Raw genomic sequence first — 27,885 nt, forward strand, 5'->3', positions numbered from 1 at the left:
GCATGCCTCAGCAGGTTCCCCCATCACCCCCCTTTCTCACTCTGGCTTGCCAGAATAAGGAGGACAGCTCAGGTAACCAACACTTGGGAGCAGTGGCGAGCTACTAGGATGGAAGCGTGCATGCCTAACAGGCCAGGTGGAGGGGACAGTCCTGTTTCCAGTGCTTAAGTAGCATTCAACAGCCACTCCAGTCAGCTTCCACATATGGGATGGGAGAGCAGCATCTTGTCCTTTGCTGCAGCAGTGCAGTTAAATATCTCAACAGCCTTACACAGCATATATTTCTGAAGCTTCTTACCACCTTGAGGTTTCCACCAGATATCCACACACGCTTATTTGCTTCCATTCCTACAAGCATCGTGCATGTTTTTGCCCTCCAAATTACACATTCTGATGAAATAAGCTAATACAAAACTTATCAATAACGGCATGAAATAAGGTCAAAAATGAAGTCTATTTATTTAACTAACTGTAATGGTCAACTTATACAACTTAATTGTCAACCTATACAACTTCAGATTTGCAGCACTGGAAGAGATTGTTTTAAACATAGCTTCCTTTTTAAAAAGCAATTATAAGGTAAAATTGAAAGCCAGATGCTACTAAAAGTATAATAGATTCTCCTACCTATAACATTAGGTATTTAGTAGTAATCAGTACACAGTGTGATTGTTGGTAGCTGACCATTGTTGCAACTTTTGGTCTTACATAGCACATGTGCTATGCAACATCAATGTCTTAAAAATCAGAACAGCAGTTTTGAAGAAATGATACAAGAATTCAACATACCTACTAATGAACATGAGTATGCACAAAATGTGGCTTCTTCCCACCCACCCCACAGCCCGCCCCCGAAGCAAAATTTGGATCAAGCAAATTCCAAAGCAGCAACAATAATACATGAATAATATTTAAATGCATTGCTGAACGTTGCTACTTTGATTCCTGAGTTAACTAACAGCATTTAGTGGGAGTGAATAAAATAAAAATTCTTGTTTTTAAAATGCAAACAAAACTAAAGCCAGAGTTTCCATGGACTGCTTAGATAAATATCTTCCAAGCAGTTTGGATAACTGTACTGCCTCTCAGCTGAGCTCCCTAAGGGTATCAAAGAGCCTATCTATAGACACATCCACATCCCACCAGGATACCAGCCTCTCCCGATCTTTAAAACATTTAGAGGTTTTTTTAATGACAAAAATTAATTGGGAAGCTGGCATATGGCAAAACAAAGTGTCAGTCTCAGGAGCTACACCATCTCTGTTCCCAAGTATAAAGGGCCCTGAAAGAATTCCCCAAAAAACAAAAATGGTGGGTGACTGCAGCACAGTGCTTCATTCTGAAATGTGACATCTGTGCAAGAAGGGTCGAAACACAAAACTGAGCTTTGAAAAAAAGTGTATTTTCAGCTTCAAACATCTCTCAGCCTTGGACTTCGGTTCTTGGGCAAAGCAATTGTTTGTTAGCCTCCTAGCTTTACCTTGTGGGGAGCAGGTGTTTTGCAACTAGTCAGTGACATGCTCTCAGCATTCCAGTATGCCCACCAGCTCAAAGCAGTTGGCTCCTGCACCTGCCTAGTATAGTCTTCCTCAACTTGGTGTCCTCTGCATGGTTTGGACTACAACTCCCCAGATTCTTCACCACGGGCCATGCTTACTGCAGCTGATGAGCGTTGAAGACCTAAACATTTGAAGGGCACCAGGGAAGAGCAAGGAGGTGCTAGAGGTTCAGTCAAAACAAGGTCCATGCCCCCATTTTCTGACCATCACATCTGATCTGATGCAACACGGATGAGCACACACCTTCCCCAGTTGTTAACCTCCATGCGAAACCAGTATGGAGGCAGGAGTTGGTAGGGCTGCCATCACATCTGTGGTTTGTTTTTGTGAGTAACCTCTTAGCTTGAAGTGAGTAGAAAGCATGCAAAGGCAGCCTTTCTGTAGTTTACACAGCTAGACAAATATTACAAAACAAATCTCTTATGCTGAGAGATTATGCTAACTACACATATGAAGGGAAAAATCCACCATTCCGTATTAATAAAAGGTGCAAGGACAAAACACACCATCTCATTTTCAAATATCCTGCAGCAAGACTTTAAACTGTTGCAGAAGGCAAGCAGTACATACATATGCCTTTAAATATGCACAGTACATATTTAACTGGTTGCAGAAAGGAAGAGTGGTAGTAATCAATGCTGCAGTCCCAACAAGTTTTACTCTGACATGCCAAGTATAACAGCAGCACATCACAAAGAAATCATATGCCAAATCATACTAGGAAAAGGAAGAGAAATAGGCACTATCGTTCAGAGCGTGTGGCTTGAGAAGGTTCATGATTAGTTTAAGCCATGGCAAAAAACGTGGTCATCGAAGACTTGCTTGCTAGAGCTATCAAAGGTTTCACTGCAATAAGGGCACTGCAGAAGGTGGCTCTGAACATGGGCAGAGTACTCTTGCTCTCCTATGTCATTAGGGAAGAGTTCGTGGCACATGGGACATGCTTTCAGAGAGACCTAAAGGGAAGAGAACAGAGAGAAGAAACAAATGAGACTCTGCTGCAGAACTGTGCAATCGTATTGGTGTCGCGACACACGCCTAAGCAAGATTTTGGTTTTGTGAAATTCTGACAAGTGGAAAAGTAGAGCACAGCTACCTGGGGCATACAGGGAGGAGGAGGAGTACAGCGCAAGGAGGGTAAAGGCACTTCAGACCCAGAAGGGCCACCCTATTTGCCTCTTTCAGGCAAGCACTTCCAGTGTCAAACAGCTTAAAAACAGGCAGAGATTTTGCTGTTTTCTTGAAGAAAAATATCGAAGTGCCAAGAAATTACAGGTAGTGGCCAATTTTGGCATTTCTTTCCAGGAAAAGCAGTTATGGCAAGAAGAGCAGCAAATTTGTCCCCACCCCCCAAAATCCAACTCCAGTGTTTTCTGCCATTTGAAAATTGTATCATGCATGTTTCCTGATGCACCACCTCTCATTCTCGGTGGGAAAAAGCAGCTAGAGGTGAACACGCAAACCTTGGTATGAGTAGCTAACTATGGTAACTTAGTCTTCCCCAGTTTATCTCTGCCTCTGTTGCTTTCCCATTCTCCTGTTGACTCAAACGAGTCATTTTAAAACTGTAAGTCCTTTCGGGCAGGGTCCTGTCCTTTCCTGTTCTTTGTATAGTACAAGATAGACAAATGAAGCAAATAAAGCTGAAGAGGTAAGACTAACAATCCAACTTCTTTCCCAAGGACCCAAGAGAATGCAGATCTTACCAGTTCTGCCTCAGGAAGCTCTGGGGGTGCTGCAAAACAGAGAGTACATTTTAGCCTTAGAGCAAGGAAAATGCAACATTCTGACACAAACTGATCTATGGGATGAATAGCCATGAAATAACTCAGTAGAACTGACAAAACATTCCTGCACATACGGGGGACCACAGGGTGGCAGTACTGGCAGTACCAAAGCCTCTGAAAAGCCTTAAAAAAAGACAATGATGCAAAGCCAAGGCTTCTCCAACCTGGTACGTTCCAGATGTGTTGGGGCTTTGAATTCTGTCAGTCTGGCCATGCTGACTGGGAATGATGGGACTTGTAGTCCAAGCTGTGTGAAGGACAGCTGATTGGAGAAGCCTGAAAACCTGGCTTATTAGTATATTCCCACCCAGGAGGCCTTCTTGCTCCAAATGGGAGAGGGCTGTTTTGGAGCTAGTTTCAGCCATAATTAGAATTCCTCATATTATGTACCCTCAGCTGTTTCCTCTCTTCTACAAAGTGGGCTGCTTACTGTACCTTATTTAGCAGTCATGATACAGATTTAGTTGGCTCACAGAAGTAAGGGAAATAAGGACTAACATGGCCTTTTTCCTTTGGTCTCCCAGGGTTTGATTTGGCAACCATCAAATCAAGCCTGAATTACTGCCCTTTCACCTCACTCTATTTTCATAACGTCTTATATTATTGCATAACCTGTACATTTGACGGCCTACTCCCTCTGCCACAAAGGCTACCCCAGTCGTAGTTTTCTTAGCACGTATATGCTAGAATGCGGAACGTGTGAGAAATGTGTTGCACATTTCCCCTAACCAAACCCTGACACTTATTTCTTTCCCACCCCAAATGTTCTGAAAATTCCTCCCATTCCAGGCACAATGACTGAAAACATTTTAACAATTTTTAGTTCATTTCTGTATATCATGAAAAGACACTGTATATTACTACCTTTGCAAAATTTCGTTATGTCGGCACCTCAGCGTTAAGATATAAGTACATGCACCTTTGCTGCCAATTTGATCCTTTGAACTGGATGTTTTAACTAGTGTACTCACCAGCATATGGATTCCCAAACACAAGGACTGAATTTTCAGGTGACCGGGTTGGGAAATGAGTAGATGCATCACCCAACATTTCAGGAAGGTGTGCCATCAGGTCTTGATTCTCTTGCTTTAGTTGCTGCAAAGGAACACATGGTAGAATGCATCAGGCCCTTTTAAAACTATCACTCGCAAGCAACTGGGACCTGAAGCAGTTGCTTGCATCTGAAAGACAGACATAAAATAGTGGGAAAATCCTGCATTTTAGTCTCCCCCAACCAGGGCTCTTCTGGATGCTTTGGACTACAGTTCCTATCAGCTTCCACTTGTAAACAGCTGCTTGTGTACCAAAAGTACATAATGGTCAATAATCAACTAGAATGGAGGAGTGAAGACCCACCTACTGATGAACTGATTCTAAAAAAGATTTTGGACTGTGCCGAAATGGACAGATTGACTTTGTCTCTGAAGGAGAAAGAGGATACAGACTTCTATCAAACTTGGAACTCCTTTTATTATTGGTTAGAGAAACGGGACTATGCCCAGACTTAAATATGTTTATGGATTACTATAAAAAGAAAAAGTATCGGGGGCTAACCCAGTAGGTCTGACGCTTTTGATGATTGATGTTTTTTAGTTTCTTTTTGTTAGTAGAAAATAACAATAAAACCTATTAAAAAAAACTAGAATGCAGGGAGCTGTAAAACATAAAGGGTACCAGGTTGAGAAGGTTGCTTTCATGTCCCCTAACTTAGTTTAGATCGTTGGACATGCCATACCAATCTATGGGAATAGGAAGAGCTGGAGCCGCTTTTGATTGGGCAATTAACAGTACGACATTTCAGCTACGGCACAAAGGAACAGAAGTGAGGTGGAAGGCAGAAACCGGCCATGGACCAAGTGATGGGGGCAAAGAGAAAGAGACAAATGCCAGCAGGAAACCAAGGCAGGAGCTCTAGCGGGCCTGTAGGCTTTGTTGCATTATTGTCCACAATCTACGGACGAGTCTTTCAGTGTCCTTCTTTTGGTGTCCTTTAAGGCAACTTTGCAAATAAGACCAGAAAAGTCACTAGCTCATCAAGCCACTTTTCTTCTTTTACCAGTCCACCTGCTCACACAGCTGCTCACCCTAGATAAGTGTTCTGTAACACTGGCAGATAGAAAGAACCAAAACTCATCTCATTTGTGAATGCTTCCTTGTTCACTTGGTTAACCAGGTGAACAGCTATTTATGTTCAGGGGCTTTAAATAATCAGATATTTGTTTTCCCAGTGATTTTTTGAAAGATTCTTATGGAGTATCAGCAATCCTTAATGCTTGTTGAGGATGATGGGAGCTATAATTCTATACATCTGGAGGACACCAAATTGGGAAAGGTTGTTCTAAGGGATCTGCATTCAGTGTGATGCTTCCATCCACTCCATAATTGTACAGCAACCTCTTAAAGGTAGCACTTCATTTTTCACAGCATTTCAGCCCAAGAAACATGAATATGGTCATCTGGCACCTCCAGTTGACAGAACTGTACCTGATTCTTCTTTTCCATTTCAACCTTCTCCTTCTGCAGGGTCTGAAGCAAATGTGTTTTCTCCTTCAGTTTCTCCTCTAATTTTTGCTGAGGAAAGAGAAAAGGTGATTCGCAGTGAGTTAAACTTTAACAAAAGCAGTTGAACTCCATCATCTATCAGTCTGAAATGTTATTTCACACTTCCTCCAGTGAGTTTATGGCAAATTCCATCCCACCCCAATTTTATCCTCAGAATAACACTGTGGGTCATATTAGGCTGCAAGATGGTGACTAGGTCATGGATATACTTTCTAATATTAAACCATGAAGGCAAGCCTCAACAGAGAACGCATACAGACGACCAGCATTCCAGAAATGTTGGTGCTGTACAAAAAGCCCTTGACAACAGCACAATTTCTCCCCTGCCAAAAAATAGTTCATGTTTTCTTCAGACTTTCACATCTCTAGCTTCATAGCTGAGTAAGAATTTGAACTTTGGTCTCCAGAGCTTTAGTCTGACTCTCTGATCTAATCTTCCTCAGGGAAGTGTCTTGCAGATGTTTGGGACTATAACTCTCATCATCTCAGACCCAATAATCAGGGATTATGGGAGGTGTAGTCTCAACCATCTAAAGGACACCAGATTGGGGAAGGCTGGATTAAAGTGTCAGACTACAGCCTGGGAGACCCGAGTTCAAATTCCCACTCAGTGTGTGTACTTGGGCAAGTTACAATCTCCCCATCTAACCTATCTCACAAGACAAAATGGAGGAGGTGGCAGGAGGAAACATGTACAAACCTTGGAAGGGTTGGATATAAGTGCATGCAATGAAGCAATCTGCCAAACAAATCCCTACCTGTAACCTCCGCACCTGCCCCAGAGTATCCTGCTCTTTTAAGAGGAAGGACATTAGTCAGGTCACAGGTGCAAAAGCTCAGGGCCAGGGACCAAATCTGGCCTGCTTGGTGTCCCAATCTGGCCCTCACAGATTCCCCCCATGGCCACACCCCTTCTCCTAGCCCCACACCCTTTCCCTGGCCAAATGTTGTGGGTGCTTGGCTTTTGTGCAGTTTCCCCCACCCTGCATTCTAAAAACCCGAAATGACTTTTCTAAGACTGAGTTACAGGCAGAAACACGTCATTTTGTCTTGCACTTGGCCCCACCTCTTTCACTTTGAGCCCAACCCAACACTTGCATGTGACCCCTGAGAACCTTTCCAAAGTGGCCAGAAGGGTGAAAGAGGTTCCACATCCCTGATCTAGAACCGACGTTATGCTGTTGCTATGTGCAAGCAACAGTAGAGCAGGGCTGTCGCTTTCCTGCCTGGCTTTGCAGTACTCCCAAGAGCATTGGGTTGGCCACTCTGGGAAACAGGTTTACCACCTGCCTCCATCCTGTCAAGGGCCATCTTCTGTTTGGAGGCTGAAAGAATAAATTGTCCCATTCTCTCTTCCTACAGGCAATTACAACTCAGTGCAAAGCAAAAGATTCCGGCAATTTTTCATTAGACAAGAAAGGTGCAGCAACGGCAACAATAAGAGTTAAGAGAGAGAGAGAAGGAAAAACATCACGGTGCAGCCATGTGGATTTTGTTCAGGTGGGAAAGTCATTCATCTATTTTATGTCAGTAACCTGCCATCTGTCATCCTTGTGGTGGGAAGAAACCATTCTCTGCTGCGTCTTGCGGCAGGTTGCAGAGGATTCTGGGCATCTTCCAGGGAACACAAACAGTTTGTGTGGAGATCGCAGACCTACTTGCCCTCAATGTTGCCTTGCACAAACCAAGAGTACACCTTGGAGCAGGGATGAGCAACCCATGGCCATGATTTCATGTGTCCCTCAACTTAAGTACAAAATCAATTTGCAAGTGATCTGTCTGAACTTATTATTTATGTATTGGACTTCTAGTCCATTCCATTAAAACTTCCAGGAAAAAGGCTCTGTCCCTCCTTTTGCAGTCCCTGGGGGCAGGAGGAAGGAAGAAGATGTACTGGGGAGAAAGAAATTTTAGCATTAACCCTCTTCCCTGCTAATTTCTGGCCCCACAAATCTACCAACAGCACGAGGCCTCTGGCATATTGCCATGTGGCCCTTGACAGCACAAAGCTCTTGCTTTAGAACATGCCCATTTCTTGGCTGTCATTGCACACTGAAGGGTAAGATCAGTAGCAGCAGGCAAGACAGGTTCCAGGGAAAATTTATATGCCTATTGCCAATCTTCTCGTTAAAGAGATAGATATGCTTCAGAGCATGTGAACATATGCTTTCTTCTAAGCAGAGAATCAAGCCCTTTACTACTACTGCTTTGACTGGAATAAGATATCCAAGTTCTCAGGCAAGGATTCCCCCTCCCTCTACTACTGAACACCCTTTGCCAGGTTATGCCAGGGTTTGACCTTTGCAAGGTTATGCATGCAAAGCAACTGTTCAGTTAGCAATAATCCCTCCCCTTGTGGAATCCCTACAACAGAGTTTGCACACCACTGTTGTACAGTAATGAGGAGAGGCAAGCAAGGCTACCTGTGAAAGCAAAGTGGCATTCAGCTGATCGTTTTTTTTCTCCAGCTGTTCAAGGTATCTTGTTTTGTCTTCATCTGCCCTCTGCAGGTTTTCTATTTCCTTCTCTTGACCCTGTAGTTGTGACTGAGAGCAAATGACAGGCACAAGTGACTTGCAAGACTCAGATTATGAAAGCAATGCTGGGCAATCAGGCTCAAGGTTAGATGTTTCAGCAAGATTTCAAGATTTATGAGATCACTACACATTTTTAGAACAAGAGAAGTGGCGGCTAAAAATCTGCTGGGTTTCAAGGCTGATGTCTTGATTTATGGCATCAAATAAGGAAGTTATTTTAAACAGCCAGCCAGCATCCACTAAAAAAGTTTAGTTTTCAGAAATTATTCCTTAATTCCCAAGTTTAAATGGCGTAGGAAGATACCCTTTTCCTTTTGCAATTGAGGACAATCAGTTCTATACTGGCCTCCAATTCCTAGGATAAAAATCTACCCTTTACAAGATTCTTAAATTGCTTCACTGCCTCCTGTGCTGCTTAGCCAACATAAGAATCCTTTCAAAAAGATAAGAATTTGGACCCTACCCCTTCTGACTACAACTGGAGACTTGCATTTTGAATTGATGTGCTTTAAAATAAAGCACAAAAGACACCTCTAATATAAATTCACACACTGGAGAGAGAGGTTGAGTCCACTCCTTACCTTAATGTGCTATGACATGCGAGAAGCCTTTTATGGGGGCAAACATTTAAAAGTATGGCCCCCCCTCACCTGCAGACTGATTCCTACCCAACATGTAGCACGGGGACACTGGGAGTGTATGGATGAGTCTTCTGCTAGGTGATCACCCTGCCTCGTTCACAGGATGTTCTTGTAGGTGGGTGCACCAGCTAGTGCTTCTTTCATTTGTAACCCTCCCATGTTTTCCCACCACTGCTGACATTTGCCTCCCCACAGAAAGACTCTTCAGAAAGGAAAGCCAGAACAGTTGCTTGAAACTGGCATTTCCCTGATAACACTAAGAGCCCTTCCATTTGGAAGTGCACATTGCTTTAAATAGATCTAATTACTGGCACCATCCCAGCCTGTAATATTTAGACAAGGAGCATCTGTGATGTTGTTGTTTCTCCCCTGCATGTGTGTTCATTTGGGTTTTTTCCCCTGAACAGCAGTAACAGCTTTATATTATCTGTCTGTCTATTTTGTGATTAGGCAGAATGAAGATGTGGCCTTGATGTGTCACAAGCAATGCAGAACATTTGGCCCTGTCCATTAAAAGCATACATTTGACTTCTGGTTTTCCAAAGGATACCAGGGCTTTATTTAAGTAATCTCAACTACTTTGTTAAAACTCTTTAGGGATTTGCACTCCACTCTCCAGATGCCTTGGACTACAACTCCCACCAACCCCAACCAGCACAAGGAGGACAATCTCCAGCCAGTGGATGTAATCCAGCCCATAGAGGAGCCCAATCCAGCCTGCAGTGAGTTGAATACTCCCCACACCCCTCTCCCTGCTCCAAGCCTTGTGCCTTTCCAGTGCACAGGACTTTGTTCAGAGGTAAGCCGAGGATTCCCCTGCACTACCCAGCCAAGGCTTGCCCGACTCAGCTCCTATGATGCTCAGCCAAACTCTTCTCCATGCCACTCGCGCCCTGATTAGGATGTGAGTGGCGTGGGAAGGGGCAATCCAATTCAGGCAGGGCCCACAGTGCCAGCTCCTGCAAATCCTAGCCAAGCTCATTCTTCCCTCTGCATATAGATTAAAAAATAAATAAAATTGGCAAGATAGATGATGTCAAATTTTGAAGAGGACAAATTTTGGGTTAAAGATCACACCCCTGCATGAACAATACAATCCAAAGGGTTTGCCCTTTCCTGCTTTGAGTTAAGATCCAGGAATTGCCCACCTGAAGTTGATCCAAACTATCCAAGGCACTTCTTAGCTTATTTTCCAGCTGTTCCTTTTCAGATAACATGCTTTTTTTCTCTTCTTTGACTCTGTTTAACAGCAGAGATAATGGATTAATTATTTATTTCCCTTTTTAATATGCCATTTTAATATGCCATTTAATAGCTGAAGCTTTCTGGGTGGTTCTCACAATTGAATGCATGCATATAATAAAACAATGTAAAATCTATGACAAAATAGAATAGCCATAAAATAAAACCAAGGTGTTAGAGAGCAGCAATGTAAGGATCTGAAGTAGGAGTGGGGAAATTTATTTATTACATTTATAAACTGCTCCTTTAGCCCTTCATGGCTCTCTGGGCAATGTACAATCCAAATCATAGTTTGTTTCTATTAACCATAAAGTTTAGCCACAGCTAATCAAGAATGAGAAAGTTTCTGAACTCCTTCTCAAGAGGGAGCTCACAAGCCCAAGACTTTCCTAGAGGAATTTTTCTAACACCAAACCGGTCTTTCCCAGCCTAGTGTCCTCTAATCGTTTTCAGCTTCAGTTCCCATCAGCCTTAGCCAGTATAGCCGATGGTCAGGAATGCTAGGAGTTGGAGTCCAAAAAAAAGGCTTAGCATTTTGGTTGAACAGCCTATTGTGCAAGAAAGAGACACTCACTGGCTCAGTTCCAACTTTGCAGCATCGTTCTGTGTTTCTAGATGTGTAATCTTCTTTTTAAGAAGATGCACTTCTGAATCAAGTTGCTGATTGCTGCTCCTTAAAGTTTCCATGCTTCTTTGAAGATCCTGAAGATCCAGATGAGAAGACAAAATTTGTTGACAGCTTCACAGGAAAATCCCTAAATTCTGGAAATTCGAGGTACAGGATGCAAACTCCCACCATCCACCCAACTATGTCGAAAGTTTCACATCGTCTCAAGATTCCATTCCCAGTCAGCATTCCCACTGCGAACGGACATCTACTCAGCGGTCCTTTTTCTTTACCTCATTTTCCTTTTGAAGCTTTGTATTATTTTCTGTAACAGCAGCTAACTCTGTCTGAGTGGAGTTTATATGTAAAGCCTGTAGATCTTGAGCTCTCTGAAGCTCCACGGTCCCAGTTTGCAGTAAACTGACTTTATCCTCCAGTTCCTTTGCCTTCTCCTAGACACACGCAGATGGGGAAAGGCGGGGGGGGGGGATAAAGACTGTAAAATACAGAGCAAGATATGTGGGGTGGGCAACCTGTAGCCCTCTAGATGTTGCTGGACTTCAGCTTTCATCACCCTAGGCAGTGTAGCTAATGATCAGGCACAATGACAGTCGCAGTCCAAAACATACGGAGGGCACCAGATGGCCTACCCACTGGAGATTATGGAGGGTGTAGTTTTAGAGAGAAAGAAGAAAGAGGTTGGTACTTTGGCCCATAGAGGCACTTAAGTTTTTTGGGGTTTTTCTAGAATGCTCCTACCTCTGCTGCCTTGAGTTTCTCCTGTAGATTCTCATGCTGTTTCTGAAGGTTTGCAAGCTCTTCCTTCTGTTTATGGTTTTCTTGAAGCAAAGTTATGTTTTGTTGCTCAATCTCTTCCACTTCTCCCTGGTGAAAAGAACATAAACGGAGAGGTATTAGCACAGTTCTGGGAAAAGGCATCACTATTGCCAATAGAGATTTTCAGATGAGGGGCCTTTTGCATGTTTTCTGTTAACTAGTCCCTTTGGGCAGGGAGGCCGAACTTCTTAAAACTCATAGGCCAAATTTTATTTTAAAGAAGTTCTCAGGGGGGCTCTCATGAGTGAGACAAAAGAGTCAAGGATGAAGATGTCAGCATATTGTAGATTAAACTCGTGTCCAGAGGCAGACGAATGTGCACCCTCCAGAGGTTTTGCACAACAATTCCTATAATCGCAGACCACTGGACATTCTGGCTGCCACGTGTGCCAGAGCTGTGCTTACCTACCATCACCTTGACACAGCTGCTCACTACCCAGACAGTCTCTAAGATAAATGCCTTGCTGAAGTAGTTCATGTTCAGGCACACTAATTTATCTTGGATACCACAGGCTCATTTTTTGAAATGAGGGCTGAATGAGGATGAAGAAGCTAGAGTTAAGTCCAGACAAAATGGATGCATTGCTGGCCAGTAGAAAATCCAGCTCAGGCACCAGGCAAGCTTTCAGTCTGTTCTGAAGGGTTGCTTCTTTCTGATAGGTGTAGTTTAGAAGTACTCCTTGACCATATGATATCCCTGCATTCTCAGATAATAGCAGTGGACTGCGATGTGTTTGCACAATTAGATTTAGTGCCAGTGGTATCCTTACCTGAATCAGTCTTATTTGGCATCAGCTATCTGTGACTTAGGTCACACCCGATTTTGACTACTGCAACACATTTTGCATGAGGCTACTGTTGAATAACATCTAGAAGCTTTAACTGGTGCAAAAGGTTGCAGCTAGGAGACTAACCAGTGCTTGGAATTGGGATCATATCATGGCAATACTGAAAGAACTTGCACTGCAGGCTCAAGTGAAGGTGATAGTCTTACCCTATTTATTTATTTGGAATTTTTGTATGCCGTCCGATTCACCCTGGCTATAGAAATTAAAACCAATAAATAATATTAACAATTATTAAAATATTGTTTAAATAAAAAGGTCTTGGCCTGGTGCCGAAAAACAAATAATGACGGCGCCAGGCGGACCTCTCTGGGGAGCACATTCCATAAGTGGGGCGCTACCACAGAGAAAGCCCTCCTCCGGGTACTCACTCTCCTAATATCATTCACAGAGGGTTCCCAGAGGAGGCCTCTGCTGCTGATCTCAGGGGGCAGGAGGGCAAATATGGAAGCAGGCGTTCCTTTAGGTATCCAGGTCCCAAAAATCCTGAAGAGCTACAGCCCCACCCAAAGCATTCCTCTCTCCCTTACCTACCAGTTATGATCAAAAAGGTGCCTGCTGGCCCACTCCATTAAATATTAGATTTATGAGTGGGGACTAGAACCCAGACTGCCTAAGTCCCAGTCCGGAGTTCTTAACCACTACACAACACTGGCTCTCCCCACCTCTGCCTTATGCTTCAAGTGGTTTGTGGCAACATTTTAAAAGAAAGCATATATAAATCTTTATTCCCAATAAACCTTTCCTACACAGACATGTATTTGTATGTTCGGAGAGATTTGCAACATGAACAGCATGAAAAGTTATTGTGAGCATACAGGATATGGTACACACTTTACTCACCCTGACAAATAAATGCACTGCTCCATCGGCAGCTATTAAAATCCAGTGTTAACCCTGTTGCTTAGACCGTGCTACCAACAGGAAGGAAAATGCATTCATTGCTTTCTTCTAAATTGATCAATCAGGTTGTTTGATTTTATTTTAGCTGTAGTTGTTCATTGGATTTTACTATTTTACTCAATAGGTGTTTTTCTGTATTGTTGCTAGCTTTTATTATTAATTTTAGCGTGATAATTTTATGATTCCTGAAATGCATTGCTCTTTATAAATTACACTTCTGTATCAAAAGTATGCAACCTTTTCAGCCTCAAGAACCACACGTGATGCTGGCTTGGGGTTGAGGGGCCACATGTGCACACATTGGCATGCGCATGCATGTGTGTTCACACATGCAGATCATACATGAAGAGCAATGATCCTGATGCAGATCCAGTTTTTGCTGTTATAGGCAAACGAAGGGTGAACTGCATTAGGATCGCTGGGGGAGGGAATTTGGCAGCAGGTTGGGGAGCTGTAATTCAGGTCTGGAGGGCCACATACGGCCTGTGGGTTGTACATCTATTGTACACATTGGAAGCTATGTTGGGAGAGTTTTAACCCAGAAGCATGGCCTACGATCATGTTTTTTTAAGAACTCAGGAACAAAGAAAGAGCTATAATGAAAGGTTGGCCACGGCTTGTGAAAGTGTTCCATGAGCCACCATAAAGCATAAGACTAGAAACAAACCTGGGTCGTAACCACCAACATGTCATCCTCAGCCTCTGCACAGAACTGGAAGGGGATACTGGCTCCACGGACCTGCCCATCCTGGTCAACGTAACAAAACTGGTAATATTCATCATCCTTTGGCAGGTAATAGGCTAAAAGAACCAAAAGCCACCTCTTATTTCTTGCCTCATAGGCATACAAAGTGAATTATAGGAGCAAAGGAAGCTTCTTATATCAGGTCAGACTATTCAAGTGCTAGACATAGCTGATGTCCAGGACTGTTTAGCATCCCACCAGCAACCAACTAATTTTGCAAAAAAAAACCCAAAAACTCTGGAAACATAATAATTGGTTTTTCAGAATGACACATGCATGGGTTTCAACAAGCCATCCTGGGTGCTATACTGATATTGGCTTGTATCCAGCATTAGTCCTACTTGGAGCAAAGCCATTGAAATGAATGGGACTTTATGTCTGGATGCAAATTATTCTATGGATGTTGAGATCTGAGCGGGCAAACAGTGGTTATTAACACAAATTAATTGAAGAAAATCATCAACAATCCTGAGGGAGAATTCATTAAAACTGTCACACCAAAGATATATTACATTCATGCCTCTGGCAAGGATAGCAAATATAAGCTGTACAAAATGTTGGAGAAACTATGGCTAGAAAAGTTTATCAATTTACATACAGGGGCCATGTCCTCTTATATTAGTTCTGGAACAGGATATTCTCAGAAATAGCAAACATTCACACAGCAGTCCATATGTGCTACATCAGCATTGGCACTATTAAAAATATTGGAAGAACAAATGCAAAAATTACATGTAAGAAATTGTGTTCATGACGATGGCAGACATAAGAAACATAACAAATGTTTCTAAAGAACTAGTGGGTTCAACCTACACTTTTTCTGTAAAGTTGAGGGGGCAAGAGATATATTTTTTTCTTTGCTTTTGCATTTGGAACTAAGCAGACAGTCCCTTCGCCTCCCACCACTGACCTTTAAAGAGAACTTCCTGAGATTTAGCATCCTTGTCTTCAAAGCTGCTAGGCAAAGCCGCCCACATGAAAGTGTAGTATTCACGAGTTGTCTTCCACCCCACCTGCAACAGAAAAATATGTGTGTGTTGTCCTGGAATAACTGAAGAAGTGGCTGGAAGTGGTGAAGAAGCAAGAGAGCTTTCCTGTCATGTCCTAAGTTAGTGCATTAGAGAGGCCTTCTAACTGTGATGAGAACTGCAGCGCAATCCAGTGTGTCTTCTCAGGTCCATCAACGTAATTAAGGAGTGCAGCCTGGAAGAGCAGTCCTATGGATTACCTACGGCTGGTAGGGTGCAGAGAGAAGAGATGCACTTTGTAAGGGAAAGCCATCAGGGATTCCCTACTCCCTCAGCCAACTGGGCAAAATCATGCCCAGAATTTCCCTGGACCAGTCACAGGATTCAGCACACAACAAACCCAAGCTTGGGGAACAAACAAGTTTATTAAAAGGATGAAACACAGGGGTGGAGGGAACTAAAACGCATAGGCTAAAAGGATAAAGCAGGGTAAAAGAAGAGATGGGGAAAGGGGAAGGTGGACAGCAGCAACAGTACAGTTTACAGCCAACCAAAAAACCCCAATTCCCAGGGCCTCGTTGGCTACTTGGACAAAAAAATAACAAAACTAAACTGAGCTCCAGCTATCAACACAGACATGCTACTGTGCACCAGTGCAGGTAAGACAAGGTAGCACAGAACTCTTTGACATGGAGGATCGGCAACAGACGGTTCCCAAGACAGGAACAGAAGGCTCCTCTGTTCCTCGCTGCATCTCCATGAGAGGAGGATTCCCACTGCCTTGAGCACCAAATTCCAGCTGAGCTGGCACCTGGTTTTTACAGCATTTTACCAGATACCAAGTTAACCCTTCCCTTGCTCTCTGGGGCCACAAGCCCATTCACGGTACATACACCCATAGCAGGACTGACAGGGACTGTAATTCAGTGGCAGAGAGCACATGGTTTGCACGCAGAAGGCCCCAGATTCTGCTCTGGCACCTTCAAGTTAAAAGTGTGATCTAACAGCAAAGGCGAACAGCCTTCAAACTTACAGGAGCTACTTTCTTTTTCCTCCCTTCTCCCCATCCCTTTTCTCTTGTGTGTTGCATGCCATGTCTTTTTATATCCTAAGCCCTACTGTCTTGCCTTATGGATGACATGCCAGCTGCATCTGGGAGCGTTTTGACTGAGGAGTGAGATAACATTCCTTTAAATACATAAATAGTCTGATTTGCCACAGTCCAAGTGGGAGGTGGAGGCAGCAGATTTCTCTCCATCCTTTCTATTGCAGTCTCTGGGAGGAAATTGCCTCTGCTAGCTCCAAGGTGAGCCTGGCATCCAACCAGTTCTGTGGGCATGTTGGGAAAACAATGGGTCTTTGGAAGCTCATCCATAGCTGGTCATGACAAGTCCTGCATCCTCCTCCTTTGAAGGTGGAACATTTGTGCTGGCCCCTGCATACCGGGAGAGCTGCAACAGCATGGCTGGTATTCCACCAGCAGATCACCTTCTCTGCTGTTGGAGTAGCACTTAAATTGCCTTCTAAAGCTGTGTGCGGTGCGTTAGTTAGTGCATTAGACTGGGTTGGATAAGATCCAAGTTCTAGTTCACTTGGGTGACTTTGGACTAGCCCCTAACCCTCAGCCCCTAACCTACCACACACGGTTGTTAGGAATTAAAAATAGAGCGGGAGGATTGTGTAAGCTGTCTTGGAAGGGAAAAAAAAGTCAGGAGAGAAATACAAGTCCTTCAGTCTCTGGGTAACTAGAACTGATTTAACAGGAATTATTTCCCATCCCAATCTGCAAGGAGGACAAAAGACCCCCCAGCAAATAATTTCTCAGCAGTTCCACCAGATTATAATGCCAGGGTTCCTTTGAGAGAAGTCATAATAGTTAAATTGTCATGAAAATAATAGATTTTGGTGTGTAGACAACAGCTATAAATACTACAAAGCGAAACTCACTATTTCACATAGTTTATTAATGGCACCTGAAAGTGAAAAAGGAAGTATTTCTTAGCTTCTAAGCTCCCCTAGTGTATGCTTCCTTTCCTGACCTTTGAAAAAAAGGCCAGGTTTCTCTTACTTTTCACAAAACCATTTCTGGCGTAACTCCTGCCTGAACATTGCTGTTTCTTCTGAAGCTGTAGTCACACCTGATACTTCAGAAAAGAAAGGGGAAGCTTGTATAATTCCAGTTGGCTACCATGTTATAAACAAGAAATGGTGACTCAGTGTAAATGAATCCCAAGGCCCATATTGCACTACCACAGGCAGCTGCTTGCACAACACAGACTTACCCTAAATATGCCAACCCAGTCATTCCGGCGTGGCGTGAAGTAATAAGACAATTTATATCGGCAGGTTATGTCAGTTCCAGGAGCATAGAAATTCTCTATGTCTATAAAGATAACCTGAGAGAAGTGGCTACTGTCCGTGAGGGTGACAGAAGTTGGAGGCTCATCCAAGCTGTTACGTAATGCAGCTTCCATGCTGGTGTTCTGTGACGGGACAAAGAGGAGAAACACAAATCGGAGGAGAATGAACAGTGAAAGAATATCATTTTGATCTCTTGATGATACCACATTGTCTTTATTCAATGGTATGGCAGAAGCTCAGGTTTTGGCTGCAAAAGCATTGCCAGTGTGGGATTTATTGATGGGTAGGGTGCAGAGTATGGAAAGGGGGTGCTAGCTCTACAATAGGGCAGACTGCTCCCCTCCCCCGTTGCCTGTAGCAACTGCCTACCTGTTGACATGCAAATGTACCTAACAGAGCCTAAACACAATTTATTTAAGAAAAGCACATGCATGTAGTGGGAGGGAGGGAAAGGAACCAGAAGTACAGAAACAGTGGAAGTGGTGCTAAGCCCTTTCCCTGCACACCACTTCTCTACTCCAATTCCCACACCTTTCGTTTTCTTGCTAGTATGGTTGGAACCTCACAAGGCAGGCATGTTTAGGGGGGCTGTTTAACAGTTTGGACTAAGGTCCCATTTTGGAAGCCCCTCATTCAAATCTTGCCTCTGCCACGAACTCTCTAGCAGGCTGAGAGAAGCCACTCTCACAGCTGAGGGGATAATAGCCTACCAAAAAGAGCCAGCTGTACAGATGCCACAAAAGGAAGGTGAGCATGCTACACACTCTGTACTGTTAAAATAAAAATAAATGCCAGCTGCCCTCAGATTGCAGGCCTGAAGGGAATAATATTCTACCCTTCCATCAACCAGGGGGACCAAAGCTTGCTGAGAGAGGGCTCTTCCTGCCTCCCATGAAGAGCATTACCTTGTGGCAAATTTAAAGAGCTAAGAGCCCAAAAAGCCCACATCCAAGGCAGACAGCCACAGATCAGGGAAAATAACAAAGACTATGCACGCAGGCATGCGCTGAGAGGGAGGGGAGGGGAGGGGGGAATTGCATAAGCATGACTGTCCCTCCTCATCACTCCAGGCAGCCTTGCTGTGCAACAAGGAGCTCTGAAGGAGTGACTTGGGCCTGCGGACAGGAGCCACAACATCAACGGCTCGCCCTCCTTGCAAACAAGCCACATTTTGTTGCAGGGCCACACCTGCACTGCCCTTTGGTGCACCTTGGGTGACAACGCAGCTCTGGCCAGCAGTGCTGAAGCTCAGGCCAGCAGGTCAAAGCCATCCTGCCTGGCAGTTGACATGCACATGAGTGGAACCGGCTGGAGCCGAGGTCAGACTAGATGGCCCCTTCTGACTCACTGTGTTTGTATGTTTCTATGTTTCTCATTCAGACACCAGGGTGCCCTGCCTAGTCACGCCCCTTTGCCCAGGTCCCACCCTTCCTCTGATTGTTGATCATTTAATGCAGGGGTCCCCAGTATTATTGGACCTGAGAACACAGCTGGGAATTTGCGAAATGGCTGTACGCGCTGCAACAAAATGGACTGACCCTGTGGCATCTACCTGTCGCTTCTAAGGATTTTAGGCTGTGTCTTATTCAGCCATTTTGTGTGTGTGTGTGTCTTTGGGCACTTCAACCTATTTTTAATAAGGGACAGTCTGATTCAGCTAACTGCTGGAGATGCAATATGCCTATTAGACATACGTTTTTGGCAATGTCCAGTAGTTGCTTCTTTTTGTGGGAAAGTAACTACACAGTTTTTTAAAATGGAACCATCTTTAATAATCACTTTTACATATTATTTACCTGCACCCTCACCATTAACAGATAGTCAGCATAATTATATTCCTTGTGCCACTAAATGACCGATGCTGCAACACTGGAAAGATGTGCTTGTCCACTACAACAGAATGGATTGAAAAGCTTACAGTGCTTTCAAAAAGTGACTTTTAGGTACCACTGTCAAAGATTACTTATTAGGGTATTTGGACCACTCTTCTTGAAACCTATGTATAATTTCTAGAAGGTGGTATGCATTTCATACAAATGCAGGTATATAGATTAATAAAAGAAAAAATAGTTTAAAAAAATCCAGGGGTCTGCAGTCACCATACTGGAGATCCCTCCATGGGCACTGCAAGGTGTCTATACACCTACGGCACCTGCAGGCATTGCACTGGGGATCCCTGGCTTATTGGTTCCCTGGCTTGTGCACATTTTCCCTCCATCTAAAAGCTGAGGAAGACACCTCTGAAGAAGAGCTTTAAACAAAATAAACTTGTCATTTGGTATTTCAGCTTTGCTCACCATTGGACCCCCACCTCCCAGTTTCTCCAGAATTGAATCTGGCCCTCAGGCTGAAAGAGGTTCAACACTTCTGCCTTAAACCTAAAGGAAAACCAGATACAAACTTCTCTCCAATGCTCCAGGAGCAACTGATCGGGCTCTGGCCAGTCCCCAAGTGGGAGAAGCTCTCTGCCTTGCCAGCTTTCCTGCCAGTCCAGGACTAGCCCAGTTCCAGGAAACTAGAAGCACAAGTTCTCCAGTTGATCTCTGTAGCAGAACGCCAAGCAAGACAAAAGCTCTCTAGATAACTGGGATGCAGGGCATTCAGGGCCCGAGAAAGAGGTCACTGACAGCACCGCCAGTAGCTGAACACATATGGTTTGTTCTGGGTGTTGTGCTCACTTCAGCTGTGATGATGCCAAGTCAGACTCGATGACACTGACATTTAAGTATGTTGATGTGGGTTTCTCTTAAGTATTTAGAGAGAGAAGGATGTAAGAACCTATGCAGGGTTCTCAAGTTGCAGAGCACAGAGTCTCACACAAATGTTGCTTTTGTTTTTAAAGGGGGCAGGGGAACCACAGTTCTTAAACATTTGCGAAAAGACAGAATTGGCTTGAGAAAGAGATGGGGGTTCTGCCTAGGATGGGCCCAAATTGTCTTATGACTTCTCCCAAACCACCACAGCTCCATCAGACCTGCATTCCAGATCAAGCAAACTCATAAAAGTGTGCCAGAAATCTATTCCAATGAAAGTTTACCGGGTATCTGGTAGCAGGATTCAGAGTTTATTTATAGTGGAAATTTAAATGGCTTGAGCACGCAAGCAATATGCATGGGGGACACGTTGCATCACCAAGCTGGGATGCAGGGAAAGTCCCCTAGTTAGTTTAACTGCTGTGACACTCCTTTCATATCCAGGAAAAAAGACAGTGAATACTCTTCCAACAGCCACAGACTATTACAGGCAGAAGTGACCCTATCATGGCACAGTACTTCACACAGATCCTGAAGGGGCACATTGTGATCATTATTCACGGCACCAGAGTAGGAGACAGACTGATCTGATTCATGGGAAGTTCTCCTGCACATTCCTTAACGAAATTACCACAAGCCACGCTTTGAGTGCTGTACTACTTTTGCTACTTGTTTCCTCACTCTGGCAGCCTTCCCAAACCTAATGCCCTCTGGATATTTTGGACTACAACTCCCAGAATTCCTGACCATTAGCTATGCTGGCTGGGGCTGATGGGAGTTGGAATTTCAAAGCATCTGAAGGGCATCAGGTTGGGAGAGATCGAGTCTAAAGAAAGCTGCCTCCAGGGAGCAGCCCTTATGCTGTGAAAGGAATGAAAGGAATTAAAGGAAAGCCTTTGCGGGGTGGGGGGGTGATATTAGTTAAAGTAATATATGGGGCCAAGTAGGAGAATGTATGAGAAGAATCTCCTCATATCTCCTAACTTCTCTTTTAACATTATTCATTTGTTTTTCACTGCTACTAAAGGCAAATAAAAGGCGGCTTGTGGAATAGACCAGCTTTCGAAAACATTGAACTGCCACTGACTAAGCAGCTGCTAGACTGGCATGTAGACTTCTCTCAAGGAGTCAACATGGTATAACGGTTAGCCTAGTCTTTCCCAACCTGATGCCCTCCAGATACTTTGAACTACACCTCCCATCAAACCCAGTCAGATGGCCAATTGTCAGGAATTACAAGACATATAGACCAAATTGTGTGAGGACATCAGGTTGGGGAAGGTTAGGCTGGAGTATAAGGCAAGGGCTAGGAAAACCTACCTCAAGTAGGAAAATCACTGAGTCACCCTAGGCCAGTTACTACTGTTTAGCCTAAACAACCTTACATGGCTGTTGCAATGATGAAAACAAGCGCGGGGAATAACAGTGAATGCTACCATGAGCTCTTGGAGCAAGGATGGGATATAAGTGCAATAAATAAATGACAATAAATTCAAAAGACAGGACTTAGACTGAACTTCACTCATAGCCTCCTCTTGCTGAACCATCTTGCATACTTAGATTCTCTTCCTTCCACTGATTCAGGACTTGAGATCTCCACAACGGAGAGTCAAAGTACAAGGAAAAAAATCCATAGCACAAAGCCAAGACAGCTTGCCTTTATGCGCTATACTGTTCCATTCTCCTCTAGCAGGGATCTCACACATAATGGCTGCATATAAACAGAGCTAGCTGCCAGCTCTCTCATTTCCTGTCATTCAGAAAGCAATTTCATAAAACAGGCCCAAGGAACTTGCTACTTTTACTTTCCACAAGCTACAGAAAAGATCCACCCTATTCTAGTTCCAGGAATTGTCTCTACCACCACCTGCCTCCAAACTGGACCATGAAGCCATCAAACAGGATCAAACAAAATGGAAGAACACAGCTGCAAGCCTCATTAATGCTCCTGGCCCTGTGTACCTTAACAGCCTGACACACAGAAATTAAGCCCTTTTTTCCAGCTGGGCAAGGACTTCAGATGGGCTGGATTTTGCCTATGGCCATGAGCTGCTATGCTTGCTCTACCTGCTCAGTTTCTGAACAATGTTGAACTTTCACATAGCATTTGGTTATGTCACACCCTCAAGCCCTATCGAAGCTTTGTAGTACAGCTCACATCAGCCCCAGCCAACAGCCAAGCTGGGTGTGATGTGGACTATAGTCCAAAGCATCAGGACAAGAATGCTAAGAGTGACAGGCCAAAATTTCCATAAGGCACTGGATTGCCTGTGCTTCACCTAAGACCACCTGCTCTGTTCACAGCTGGAAAAACAGCTTCCTAGTTCACAAATCAGTCCCTTAAGTACCACACTGCTATTTGTTTACATTAATATCAAATACATTTACATTCCACCCATTGAGGGAGCTTAGAGCAATGTATACAGCCCAAGAGGTTCCAAGGTCACCAACTGAACTTCATAATAAGGAGGGGATTTGAACCTGGGCCTAGTTTGACACACTAGCCATCACCCCATGCCTATGATCCTCACAAAAATCAGGCTTACTTGGATAAGGAAAAACTCTCCAAACATAGAGAAGAAAGAACTAAGAAAAGATTCCTCTAATATGTCAAACTATTGTTATTTAAGGTGCAGGAACAGGACAGGGAAAAAGCTGGCCTCTCTGGCCATACATATATCACATCACAATGCACACTTTCAGTGCTACAATGTGCAAAACCATATTGGGTTTTCCCACCCCGAGGTTGATGAGGAAGAGTAAGAAACAGTGCAGTCTAGAAAACCAGAGACACGTAGCTACAACTTCTGCTTGGCTGTGACGTTGGCAAGCAGATCTGGGACAACTGATTGCTCAACCATGGGGCTGCTGTGAGGATAAAATGAGTAACTGCTGAAAGGGCAGGGTATATATTCACTAAATGTACATATAGGAGCCAGTACCCTATATCACATCCCACAACACTAGCCTGACCAAGACACAGAAACCAGGATAACAGTATGCAAATAGAAAACCTGATTCCCAGTAGCTGATATCAGCAGGAAGCTGAATTAGCCCTCACATTTATGATGCTAACAGTCCCCCTCTTAATCTTATGTGAGTGAGTAACTGTCTTTCATTCATCTGATGGAAATTAAGCCACATCATTTAGCCCGGCCCTTGCTGACAGAGTTTGTACTGCAGAGTCAAACTCTTTTATTACAAAAATCCTCCTTTGTCACCAGCGGCAAGGACAGGCCTTTCACAAGTTGCAAACGTTGTTTATTTTGTCCAAAGCCACCTCTTCCTTTGATATGTGCATGCCATTCCCTTTCTTTATCCCAAAGAACTAGAACATTGCGGAGGAACCATAGCCTGCTGGTTCCCACATGCTTGCTGACTGAGGGTCACTGATTCAGTGCCAAAGCATCTCCAGTTGGAAGCAGTGGGTAGCAAATGTTGGAAGAGAGCAACCTCCTCTGCCTTGGCGGCGTCCCGATGTGTCAGACTTCAGTTCTCATCATCCCCAGCCACATCGGGAGGTCTCCAGGTTAGACCCTTCGCTCCCCAAGGCGTCTTGGAGAGGCATTGTGAATAGGCAAAACTAGACTAGGCGGACAAGTAGTTGGAGGGAGTCGTATTCATGGACTACAGAAACAAACCCAGGAAGAACATAAAAGTACAACCCCCAACGTCTTTGCTTCTTTCGTTATCACGCACAACTCCCTTCCAGGATGTGCGACACACTTTAAAGTCAATCAATCGGCCAGCCAACCACCGAGTTACCCCTTCCCTTTTCCCTTACAACTTGTCGGAACATCGCTCAGAAAAGAGTTATGCTGTTGCTCGAGTCTAACTCCGCTTGCCAGCCACGCACTCACCCTTCCAGGAGAGGACGGGGACGGAAAAGACCCCTCGCGGCTACAGTGGTTTCCACGGACGAGAAGACACCACTCCCCCGGCCCAAATAGAAAAGGCAGCACCGACTGACGTAGGAAAGAAACTCGATCCTTTCGCTGATCGGGCAATCCCCCAGTCGCCGCCCCCAACCTGGAAAGTTACAGCTGAAGGCGCAGCCCTGTGCAAGGGTTGCCGGGTAGTGTAGTTCCTCACGCCGGGGGTAAATACTGCCTTCCAGACACCTTTCGATTCTCAGCATCGGCGACTAACGAGTCCCAGTTCGAACAGCTCTTCAAGTCCCGTGGCTTTGCAGCAGGTAATCCACCGCCAGTCTGCTGTCTGATTTACACTTAAAAACAAGTAAGGGACCTTTAGTTTTGTTAGATGCTGTCAAGTGACCTCCCACTTAAGGTGACCCTATGAATGAACACCCTGCAAAGTCTCCTGTCCTTGACAGCCCTGTTTAGTTTTTATAAACTCAGGGTTGTGCCTTCTTTAGAGAATCAACCCATTTTATAGTTGAGCTTCCTCTTTCTCTGCCCTCAGCTTTTCCTAGCACAATTGTCTTTTCCAATGAGTTTTGACTTCACATGATGAGCTCAAAGTATGACTGGTGTCAGTTTCATCATTTTTGCATCTAAGGCAAGTTCTGGCTTGATTTGCTTTAAGAGCCATTTGTTCATTTTTCTGTCTACCCAGGGTTTTTGCAAAGCTCTCCTCCAGCACCATAATTTAAACACATCAATTTTCTTCCTACTGTCTAGCTTTCACACTCATACATAGTGATCAGGAATATGAGTGTGAATTGGGCTTGGCTGCCAGTGAAATATCTTTACACTTGATCTTTTTTAGTTCCTTCATTGCTGCCCTTCCACATCTCAGTATTCTTTAAATTTCTTGTCTGCATTTAAACTGATGACTGAACCAAGGTAAGCAAGTCATTGCACCAGGCAAGTGACTTGTGGCACTGTAAAAACCAGTGTATTTATTACGGCATAAATTTTTGTGGACTACAGCCCACTGTGGTTTGTTACCCTTCTTTTATCCTAACAAAAAGCCCCTAAGGCTGCAATCCTATACCTAGCCAAGAATAAATCCCATTGAATTCCATAGGACCTACTTCTGAGTGACGTGTATGAAATTGCACTGCCAAGTCTGGAGGGTGTCACATGTGAATGTTAGTGCAAGGATAATAAGCTGAAGATAACTGTTCTCTGGTCAAGGTGTATGTACCTGAAAACATCAAGCATCTTCTCAAGTGACACCAAGTAAAATTTCCTGCATCTCTAACAGTAACAAAAAACTTCAACCAAATGATACAAACTTGGTTCACAAACATCCGCTAATGAAGGATTCCAGTCTAAGGCTAGGATCCTATGCATGTTTATTCAGGGTCAAGTTCCACTGAATGCAGAGAAGTTTAGTTCATAGTACAAGCACACTGGGCATTCATGAAGCCCAATAAACAATTATAAATCTAATTGAATCCAGTGAGTCATAATTTAAAGTAAACATGAATCAGGTTTATGCTATTAGAGACCAACCATAAATTAATTGCACAGAGATGAAGGTGGGGAGTAGGAAACAGCAAGGATGAAGCAATGAGTGCTCTCGCATTCCCTGCCTGCCCCACTCTGCTGTCAAGCAGCGGTGGGATGTAGTATTGTAGCATTTTGCAAAACCCACTTTGGAATCACTTGAAAAAAAATGTGAGTTGGCCTGTGGAAGCATCCTTTGCAACAGTACCTATCCCAGAGTGCCCTGCAGTCCTCCCCCCTTTAACCCTAACTGCACCATTTGCACAAAGAGGGGCATTGTGGGTAAAAAATTGTAGATTTATATTTATTAGTGTATATAATCACTGTAAAATAATTACATGAGGATTACCACAGGCAGCTTTTCCAAAATACTGTTGAGGTTCTAAACCAGGAATCACAGAAGTTACTCTGACAGGAAGCTTTTGCAATCTCCCAAAAGAAATAAAATGCTTTAAAAATAAATGGCAAGACTGAACTAGCTCAGGATGACTGCAGGGAAAACCTCTGTGCTCTCATGGTGTTCCCTGCAATACTTGTGGGAAGATGGAGGAAAACATGGGGCTGAGGTGGTTCCTTAGCCATGATGTGCTGAGTTGACTGTCAGGCACATCGCAGTCCCAAGGGAAAACAAGCCATATCATGTGGCTTGTTTCACTGTGTGGCTTTCTGTGTCATGTGAACCCAATCAGAGTGGCTTATGTCAGCCAAGCAAAGCAATTCAGGGCTAATACTTCAGTTTGGCAGTCAGGCTGAGACCCTGCAAGGTAAACAGTTTATTACTGGCTGAAGGTCAGGCCAAAGCAAAGGGCATCACTGAACAGCCCTGCAATATAATCCAGTGCTACTATTGCAGGGTACAAGTAACACCAATGCTGGTGTGGGTTTCCAGTCAAAAGTCACTCACACAAAGCACCTCTCACATTGCAGCAAAGGTCAGTCTACTTAAATTGCTTCCTACTAGCGTATATGCTGCACTCAGTCATAGATGGATGTGTTGAGCTCCTTTGCCTAGTATGCATCCTCACTGTTTTTAAACATTGAACATTTGCACATATTTTCTTCTTCATTGATTTCAATGCACAGTTCTTAGTTCTACCCCAGTGAAGAAAAAAGATACTTTGAGAGCAGAAACTGACACCATGTCTCAGTCTATTAAATTTAAAGGGACTTACTTTCTGGTAAACATGCTAACTGCAGCCTCACAGCTCAATCCTGTGCACATTAACTTGAAAATGAAACACGCCGAGTTCAGTGGGGATTATTTCCAAAATTATTCTTAGCGCTACAGCCCTAGTCTCTCAGGTGGGAACAATTCCATTGCCATTTCCTGAAATCAGCTGGATTAACAGTTTCCAAAGAATGGCTTGCGTTAGGTGAATATCTCCCCCTGCCGGTTGGTCAGGGAACTATCAAATCAGTGCAACACTTAACTATAGTCATGACAAAGCAATGGTAGTAGATCTGCCTTGTAAACCGAGTAGCAACTTCTTCAGAGTAACTTTCTGACAAAACTTATTGTCAGCTGGGGTAACACCCAGGCTATAGCCAGGGAAGAAACGTGTCTTCAGACTGGATCAGCACGACTGGCTTGGGTGCCACAAGAGCTCAAACACAAACACTTTGCAGATTAATGTTTGCTATTATTATTATTATTATTATTATTATTATTATTATTATTATTACATTTCTATGCCGCCCCTTGCCGAAACCTCTGTTTGCTATTATATCGGTCAATCCTGTCTCTAACACTGAATGCACAATCCACACACCAATATGCTCTAAAATGCATCACCATTATTGCTCTTCTTCAGATGGGAAATAAAGATCTGATAACATGCCCACAAACTAAGTTAGGATTTGAAACCAGAACTTATGTATTAGTAACGAGTGCTCTATAGTTTTTTAAGGCAGTTGTCAGAACCGAAGCTTGCCAGAAGCCTTTCCCCTTCATCCAATACCACGTGCAAGAGGGGCTGATGTACTGACCACAGAAAAAGCATTTGCACATTTTTGGAATTAGCATTTTGATAATTGTCATAGATTTCAGAGCCAAGCCCCGATACTCACAATCAAACTGCTTCAGATCAGGTTCTGTTTGCAAGATGTAACACAGCTAAAAAG

General features: G+C 43.8%; 1 protein-coding gene across 2 annotated transcripts; it reads right to left on the bottom strand.

Moving 5' to 3' along the window:
* Window positions 1-435: 435 nt before the first annotated feature.
* CALCOCO2 (calcium binding and coiled-coil domain 2) lies at window positions 436-27,874 on the bottom strand. Of its 2 annotated transcripts, XM_044444598.1 has the most exons (14): window positions 27,832-27,874; window positions 24,208-24,575; window positions 17,516-17,716; window positions 15,176-15,278; window positions 14,188-14,321; window positions 11,695-11,820; window positions 11,229-11,387; window positions 10,903-11,030; window positions 10,235-10,325; window positions 8,332-8,454; window positions 5,831-5,917; window positions 4,318-4,441; window positions 3,266-3,294; window positions 436-2,515 (listed from the first exon to the last, which is right to left on the bottom strand). In XM_044444598.1, the coding sequence occupies exons 3-14, from the start codon at window positions 17,705-17,707 to the stop codon at window positions 2,339-2,341; spliced, it is 1,473 nt and encodes a 490-aa protein (XP_044300533.1). In that variant the 5' UTR covers window positions 17,708-17,716; window positions 24,208-24,575; window positions 27,832-27,874; the 3' UTR covers window positions 436-2,338. The 2 variants fall into 2 exon arrangements, with proteins under 2 accessions (XP_044300533.1, XP_044300534.1); XM_044444599.1 differs by lacking the exon at window positions 24,208-24,575 and having other exon boundaries at window positions 27,832-27,855.
* Window positions 27,875-27,885: the final 11 nt, after the last annotated feature.

The sequence above is a fragment of the Varanus komodoensis genome, unplaced genomic scaffold (genome assembly GCF_004798865.1).
Source record: "Varanus komodoensis strain SLA01 unplaced genomic scaffold, ASM479886v1 scaffold45, whole genome shotgun sequence".
In the NCBI taxonomy this organism is placed as follows: domain Eukaryota; kingdom Metazoa; phylum Chordata; class Lepidosauria; order Squamata; family Varanidae; genus Varanus; species Varanus komodoensis.